This window comes from Oryzias melastigma, linkage group LG16 (genome assembly GCF_002922805.2).
Source record: "Oryzias melastigma strain HK-1 linkage group LG16, ASM292280v2, whole genome shotgun sequence".
Taxonomy (NCBI): Eukaryota; Metazoa; Chordata; class Actinopteri; order Beloniformes; family Adrianichthyidae; genus Oryzias; species Oryzias melastigma.
In genome coordinates this window covers 22,617,492-22,625,902 of record NC_050527.1, presented here as the reverse complement: position 1 = coordinate 22,625,902, position 8,411 = coordinate 22,617,492, and the positions used below count along the sequence as shown (strand labels likewise).

Here is an 8,411-nt window from a genome sequence, read left to right as displayed (position 1 = left end):
ATATTTCAGCTACATGCTAGCTGTTTTGGCTAATGTAGGCTTTTTTGATTTTTTTTAGGATACTTTGAAGTTTAGCTAATTTGGCATTTAGCTTATATTTTAGCTGGCTTCAGCGTTTTCAGCTATCAGCTTCAGCGTTTTTAGCTATTAATTTCAGCATCTTCAGCAGCCAAATTCAGTTTCCAGCATTCACACTAGCATTATCACAGGTAATGCTATATATCTAGTTCATAATTATGTTAAAAAGTTACGGTTTTAAAGTTTTAAAAATTTAGTTTTAGAGTGTTCAATACATGTTTATCCTGTTCAGCCCACAACCTAAAGTGTGTTGTGGATTAAGGCCTATTGAGTTTAACACCCCTGATCTAAACAGAACGTCAAGTGTAAGAGATGCTTAAGCTAGTAGCAGCTCATTAAACACCTGCTGTAATGTTTTAATCATTTTTACTGTTTGTATTTAGTTGCACTTTGTTTTCAGGTCAAAATCCAAACAATTTTATTAAATATATTCTGTCATTTGTAATTTTATTAAAGGAAGGAGAACAAAATGATAAAAAATCAGGGGAAAAAATCAAATATTTTATTTTTTGGCCCTGTATTAGAGTTAGGTACCTTCATGTAATAAAAAATTGGACATACAACCCTCATTTTATTTTAGTTTTTCCCCGGCCTCACAGAGAGGCTGAAGGTAGTGGGGCTGCTTTTGGTCAGGTCTGCAGACTGGCTAATCCCAAATGTCCAGCAGGGGGTCTTCCTAGCAGACAGGTGACGCCGTGCGTGCTTTGCCAGGTGGTCGCTCCTCATGAAGCGGGTCAGGCACACGGGGCAGGAGAATTTTTTCTCTCCGGTGTGGGTTCTACGGTGCCGGGAAAGCTCATCGGAGCGAGCAAACTGCCTTTCACAGCCCTCCCACTTGCATCTGAAGGGTTTTTCACCTGTCAGGGCACAGAACGTGGTGCAGGTGAGTGAAATTTGAATAAATGTGCATCATTTGAATGTGTTAAACCCTTTAATACTTGAGCTGCAGTGTTTATGTTCTTTGATTTAATGTAATTTCTCACGCCACTTTTCTCCTTCAAAATCTGCTGGAATTATCGTGTTAATGGTTGAAAAGTTACAGTATGTTGAGGATTATGTTAAGGGTTAAGTTCTCTCACCTGTGTGGGTTCTGATGTGGGCTTTGAGATGGGAGCTCTTAAAGTAGGTCTTCCCGCAGTCTTCCTGAGGACAAATGTGTCTGCGGACTCTCGCGGCCTCTTTTTGTGGCGGGCTGTGTCTCTGCTCTGACGGGGAGCCGCGAGGTGCTGGGGCAATAGCCACAAACTTGGTGCCACCAGAGGTCGCTAGCGTTTGCTGAACGTATAAAGCTGCAGACGGCTGAGGGACTAGGAGCAGGACCTGCAGAGGTGAAGGCCCTTGTGATCCAAGGCTCTGCTGTTGGGTCTGTGAGGGGGTGAGCTGCTCATCCTCTGAGGTCCTGACAGGCTTCTGAAGAATATTCAAGGTGGAGGAAGAGGGAGGGACCTGAAGAACCAAAGCCCCGCAGGTTGGAAGTACTTCATCACTTAAACCCATCTTCGAATTAGGGAAAGTCCTCTCTGAACTAGTGCTCCCCTCATAATCTGTGAACTCATTTGGAGAGTTCACAGCTGTTTGAGAGTCCTCCACAGCTGACCTGCCTTCCTGGGGAGTGCTGCAGGCCCAGCGCTGCACATCTGCAGTGTGCCGGATGACACTGGTGCACCGGAACCGCCGTGGAGAAGCCGTTTCCTCTGCAGGGGGCTGTGGGTTCTGAACCAGCCCTGGGGTCTGGCAGAGGGGTGGGCTGTACGGAGGGGTCATACACTGGAAGAAAAGAACAATCTCAGTGAGCATTAAGGCTGCCACAAACGATTATTTTAATAGAAGACTAATCACTGATTATGTTTTCCCATTAATCGGGTCATGTAAAGCAAACATCTTAACCATAATTAGCTTTAAACTAACTAAAAATAAAGACAATAAAGATGGTATTTTATTAAACTTTTAATGAATCGTGCCGCCTCTGTCCTTCATTAGTTTTTGGTACTAAAACAATATTAAACTAAAAAAGTTGCATTACCTGTGATAATGCTAGTGTGAATACTTTTCGCTGAAAGCAGTCATTGAAGATGCTAAAGCTGTTTGCTGAAAATGGCAACGCAATTGCCTTTAATTGCTGCAGGGATTTACAAGGTACAAGCTATTTCCAAATTGTCAAATTTGTTAAAAGACTGGAAATTTCATTCAAAAACTATGAAAGAGCGCTGAAGTTTACCAACATTTCTTAAAATGTTGTAGTAAAATAGCTTCAAAATTCCTAATACATGCCAATTTTGCAAATATATTTAGTGTGTTGCTTTAATATGAGCTAAACTCCAAATTAGCTCAAAATACCTTAATAGATGTCAAATTGGCCAAAAAAGCTAGCTTGTTGCTTAGCTAAAAACAAAATAACCTAAAATAAAAACCTGTAAACTAAATTAGTCAAAAAGTTAGCCTGTTGCTAAAATAGAAGCTAAACTCTAAATTAGCCTATATAACCTCATTAGATAATAAATTGGCCAAAAATGTTAGCATGTTGATAAAATATGAGCAGAACTTCAAATTAGCATAAAAAACCTTAGTAGATCCCAAATTAGCCAAAAAGCTAGCACATTGCTTAAATACTAGCTAGACTCCAAAATAACCTAAAATTCCTCAGTAAACTAAATTAGTCAAAAATGTTATCCTGTTGCTAAAATATTACCTAAACTCCAATTTTTTTGAAAATTGCTATAAAATATAAATTGCCAGTTCACGAATATAGTTAAAGGCTTGTTGCTAATCTACCGTATTTTCCGGACTATAAGTGGCGGTTTTTTTCATAGATTGAACGTCCCTGCGACTTATACTCCAGTGCGACTTATATACGAATTTTTAATGATGAGATATGGACCGTAAGTCTAGAGTGCCCTCTTATGGTGATCTATGCAATTACTTTATTTACTTTAGTTATTCAGACGTGACACAGAGGACGAAGAATTTAAGGGATTTAGTGATATGGAGTGAGATTGCGTGCAATTAATTACAGTAAAGATACAAAGTTGATGAGTTCTTGAGGCTATAGTTAAATAAAACTGTTATGTTATATAAATGCTACACCTTTTCGTTTTTTCATGATGCTAATATGTGAATATGTGTTGACACATATTCAGCCTGTTCTCTATTCACTTATGAATGTTATAACTTACCTTCCAGGATGATGTAATATCGTTTTTTTTCAACTAGTTTGTAAAATAAATTACTTGAAAAAAATGCGACTTATACTCCAGTGCGACTTATGTGTGGTTTTTTCTTCTTCATTATGCATTTTTTGGCCCCTGCGACTTATACTCCGGTGCGACTTACAGTCCGAAAAATACGGTACTTAAAATTTATAAATTTGAAGACTCTCATTCATTTTCTACATATTTTGTGTGACTGAGCTGCCGAAAAACGTACGAAAAGTAGCAGGACAATAACTATAGTGTGAATGCTTACTAAGCATTCACACTATTAAATGAGGTCGGCATCTGAAACAAGGAACTATTTTACACTAAAGATAAAGTTTTATCCTCACTGACTCAAATATAAAAAAGTATATTTTTTGGTACTGAACGCTCACAACTTTGTTCAATTTTACTACACTCTGACTCCATAGAATACGAAGCAACGACTAATCAACTATTAAAATAGTTGTCGACTATTTTAATAGTCGATGAGTCGATGATTAGTCGACTAATCGTGGCAGCCCTGATGAGTTAGTGTTGAGTTGTTTTAGCTAATGATCACTCTGGCTCACTTACAAAAGGAAAGTCCTGTTGTGAAGCAGACACAGAGGAGGTCCAGTCCTCCTCCGAGCTGTCCGATGAGGGAGTTAAGGGTCTAGAGCGCCTTCGCTTCCTAGTCTTCCAGTCCTCAGTCAGGGACACCAGGGCCTCTGCCGCCCTCAGGTCTCCTCCATCCTGGAGGTCTGGTGTGTCTAACGTTTGCTCTTCAACATCCATGCTGCAGCTTTAATAAACCAGCAAAAGCAGACATAAGGACGATGCAGCTCATTCGTTTAAGACTCCGATCATCTTTTGATCTACTTTTAGTATGTTTCCAGTGGTCATTTAGAGGCCAAAAATCAATAAATGTGTGTCGTTTTCTAGGACAATTTCTGCAGAGCAGCAGGAGTTCATTAGAGTTGGTGTGAACCAACCCCGCTCCCCTTCCCATCAGCTATAATTGAGAGCTGTTAACAAGCTTACAGCCCCATAAAGCCCTCAAGCTAACATTAGCACTGTGACAAAAGATGTAGTCAGCTATCCAGACGTACAGTTCTGATCCAGATTCCAGATCAGACCAGGACAACAAAGACCTTCATGGATCTATTTGTCTGCAAGTGGATGAATCAATATGGAGCGTATTCTATTTGTAACTAAAACACTCTTTTTCAGACTTCATTTTTTTCATCTATTCCTGATTTAAAACAATTTGAATATAGAAATACTCAGAAACAACATTTTTAGCCTAATTTTCTTAATTTATGTCTTCCATTGTCAGAAAAAATATTAAAACACCATTTTCATCAGAATGGGTCATTAAATATTATAAGAACCTCAGGCTGATCCAGTATTGTGGACATGCTAATGCAGGGGTCTGCAGCCTTAAGTAGTCATTTTTCTTACTGATCAAAACCAAGTTGGAGCCACAAAGTTTTGTTTTACCCTTTAGGAAAATTTGATACTGCTTAACTTTCTAACTTTTATGATAAATGTGTTGTTTTTTTTATTGAATAAAACAACAATGTAAAGAAAAACTGGGATTTTTCTAAAAATGTGAAATTGTTTTTTACTTTTCACAGAAGTTCGTATGAAGTCCTTTCAAAATAAAAGACACCATTTTTTAGACAGGATGGAGCTAATGCCGTCCTATGAGAGGTTTCAAACAACTCAAGACAAAAACAACATTTTGCTTGTTATACCTTAAATCTTTGGTGACTTTTGCTTGAAATCTGTGCATTCTGAGCAAAGTGTTGAGAAAAGGTCGTTTGGCGTCAGTTGGGATAGAAAAACCTGGTTCATCTTACTTCGAGGTGCTCCTCAGCCATAAATGTATAAACTTAGCTAATCTAAATGAAATCAAGGCTAATTTAGAACTTTTACAAATTACTGTTATTTTATTTTTCTCTAACCAGTGAGCCACTATGGTTGGATAAAAGAGTCTCAGGTGACTGTGGAGCCTCAGGTTATTGTGCTGATGAGATCTAAGAAGCACTTCTCACACCATCACCTACAGCAGCATGTGAGGAGAGCATGATCAGCCGCTGCTCCACACTCTCCTTTCACCCGGTTTGTTCAATAGTCATTAAACTAGGCTGGTTTTGCCGCATGTGCTTTATTGCAGCATTATGTCCATCTGTCCTGATCAAGGAGACATAAACTTGAATTTTCTGACTAAAGAGAATCTCGTAGAACCTTTTCTTCCTTTGGGGAAACTGTATCAAACTCTATCGCACAAGGGGCCAAAATCCAAAACACACCTTAAGTCACAGGCTGTGTGTGTGTTGTTATTTTAGTTTGGGTTGGATCTTGGTAGTCTTAGTTTACAGGCTTTGTTTATTTGTTTTCTTTAGGTAGTTTTTGTTAGACAGACATTATCAGGAGCTGCTGACTCTGACGGTCGACATGTCTGGATCAGCAGTCTCTATGACTTATTTTATATTTGGCCAAGGTTTCAACTCCTTTTTTTAACTAGTGCACTAATTATTATTTTCTAGTTTCAAGACACGGGGTTTCATTTATTTTAATAAACTGTGTTCCTTTTAATTGTTTTGGTGTCCAGTTTTTGTTACTGTCCCCTTTTGTTGCCCTCCCCCTAGACCTGAGCCAGGTTTACCCCCAAGGGATGTAACAAACACTCTAAAACAAAACTTTAAAACTGTAACTTTTTAACATAATTATGAATAATAAAAAGACAGGAACATTATTCCAGAATAAATCAACTTAAACCTTAAATAATTTTCAATATTTTACTCCATAAAAATATATTTTGTCAAAATTATACAACTTAAAACTAGTGCAAGATAACATCGGGCCATTAATAACAATAAAATAAAATGATCTGGAGGGCCGGATCCGGCCCCCGGGCCTTGACTTTGACACATGTGCCATTGAGTGTGTTGGCTGCAGTGAAGGCCGTATCTTTAACACTTCAGGGAAATGACGCTGATTTGAGCTGCTAGGAAAATAGATGAGCAGCAAAGCTCTGCTTTTTAAGCTAAGCTGTGCACAGATCTCAAAGCAGGAAAGAGGAGCTGAGATGAGGTGAAGTGGAGCAGTGTCACCTCTGCCTTAAAACACCAGTGTTCTTGAAAGTCTGCAAACAGGAGGCTGCAGCTTGTAGCTGCACAACTTCAAGCGAGTGGAGATCAGTGGAAAACATACCTAATATGAATCAATCACATTAATTGATTCATCAGAGTTAAATTCAAAGATTTCTGCTGTGAGGATGAGTTTTAAAAGACATTTTAGTTTATTTTATTGTCTCCTGGAAAAAGGGAACATGAACTGATTTACTTTTAAAGGAAGTTTTTTAAATAAATATAGGCAGAATAAATGTATGGGATTTTCCCCTCTATAGCCTTCTTTAACTGCACTGGCTCATTGTTTTGTGCTCAGAAATGTGCCTTCAGTGTCTTTTATTAAGCTTTTTGAGATATCCAGGTTATGTAGGAATTAAGACACATTTTTGTTTTTAAAAAAGCAAATATAATTGTACGTTTTAGTACATTTTACTTAGCAGTTATTTGATTTGTTGCATAATAGAAAGTCTTCTCAGAAACATTTTATAATCATGAACTTTGCTCCCTGCAGAAGGCTTTGGTATAGAGAGACAGGAGCAGGGATGGTCACATGTTCTGTCATGATGGCTTCATTTACGAATATATAGACCTTTTTGTCTGTGTTTATATTCAGAAAGTACAGCCGAGCGGCTGTTTTGATACATAACAGCACACAACAGCACACAGGGCGCTGCATCCTCCTCTGTTATGACCTGATGCATTAAGCATCTTTATTTTTAATAATGTCAATGTGTCAAACTTGCATCAAAAACATGTAAACAAATCCATTTCCAGTAAACAAGTAAACAAATACTTACAGCTCCAAGTTGAGGTGTGTCATTGTGGGGGGTTCTGAGTGGACCCCGTCTTCTCGAGGCTAAGTTTGACAGATGACAGAAAACTGAAATGCTTCTCAGTTTTGATTCTTTCCATTCATCCTCTCAACTGCTGTGGAGAGGGGGGGGGGTGCTATGCGCGTGCGGCGCGGAGACCAATGGCGCGCAAAGGTGTGCAGAGGAGCTGACCAATGAGAGGAGGAGCCGCTGCGTGATCAGGGACTGAAGACACCGTGGAGGCTGCGTGGTACACAACACACTGACCGTGTGAGCACCACGCACCCACTCACACCCACGCGCTCGCACGCGCGCACAGCCTCGCTCCCTGTGTTATCTGTGGTGAGTCACATATTCCCGTCTGCGCAGACTCACGTGTGGAGGTCTGATCTGCAGTTTTAATGACAGTCTTCATTCTGTGCAGGGGCGTCTATGACAGCTCCAAACACGGGGGGCCTCAGCCCAAACACAGACCTGTCAGCTTAGCACAAGAGTGGCTTATGGTGGCCCTGAAGTCCAAATCACATTAATGCAAAAATCACAAAAAAAAAAGAAAAAAATCAAATATTTTAAAAACCATTACGTTTTGGAACATAAGAGCACATTTCCAGAAACACAATTTCAAAAAAGTGAAACATAGTAAAAAAAATTTTTTTTTCAGAAAAATAAGTAATTTCCAGAATTCTCAATTAAATGTTTTAAAATGAAACACAGTAAGAAACAGGAAAATGTCATTATTAAAGGACATCACTAACTGGTAGGGCCGGGTATCGATAATGATTTCCAGAAACGATTCAATTCGATTCACAAGAGCCTGAATTAGGCCTTTGACAGACTGGAGACCTGTCCAGGGTGTACCCCGCCTTCGCCCATCAGTAGCCGGGTTAGGCTCCAGCACCCCGCGACCCCGAAAGGGAAGAAGTGGACAAGAAGATGGATGGAAGAGCCTGAATTGATTTGATTCCGATTTTTCTGATTCTTTCAATTCAATTCAATTTTGAGTTTACACATTTATACACATTTGTTTAGAAATACATTAATAATCTACTACATGATTTGAATATATTTATATTAATCTGATCCAGTTCACATACTGTAAATGTATCAGTGAAATAATGAGATTGTTAATATCATCCAGTGTTACATGGATTCTCTAAAGGAGAAGTTCTAACTAAAATGTTCAGATCATTAACATTGGAAACATTGTTCTG

The 8,411-nt window shown here is 38.9% G+C and overlaps 1 protein-coding gene across 2 annotated transcripts; it reads right to left on the bottom strand.

Moving 5' to 3' along the window:
• Positions 1–558: 558 nt before the first annotated feature.
• On the bottom strand, positions 559–8,102 carry klf10 (Kruppel-like factor 10). 2 transcript variants are annotated; one of them, XM_024289028.2, is made up of 4 exons: positions 7,186–8,102; positions 3,846–4,053; positions 1,158–1,845; positions 559–935 (listed from the first exon to the last, which is right to left on the bottom strand). In XM_024289028.2, the coding sequence occupies exons 1-4, from the start codon at positions 7,206–7,208 to the stop codon at positions 655–657; spliced, it is 1,200 nt and encodes a 399-aa protein (XP_024144796.1). In that variant the 5' UTR covers positions 7,209–8,102; the 3' UTR covers positions 559–654. The 2 variants fall into 2 exon arrangements, with proteins under 2 accessions (XP_024144796.1, XP_024144797.1); XM_024289029.2 differs by lacking the exon at positions 3,846–4,053.
• Between the last annotated feature and the right edge of the window lie 309 nt (positions 8,103–8,411).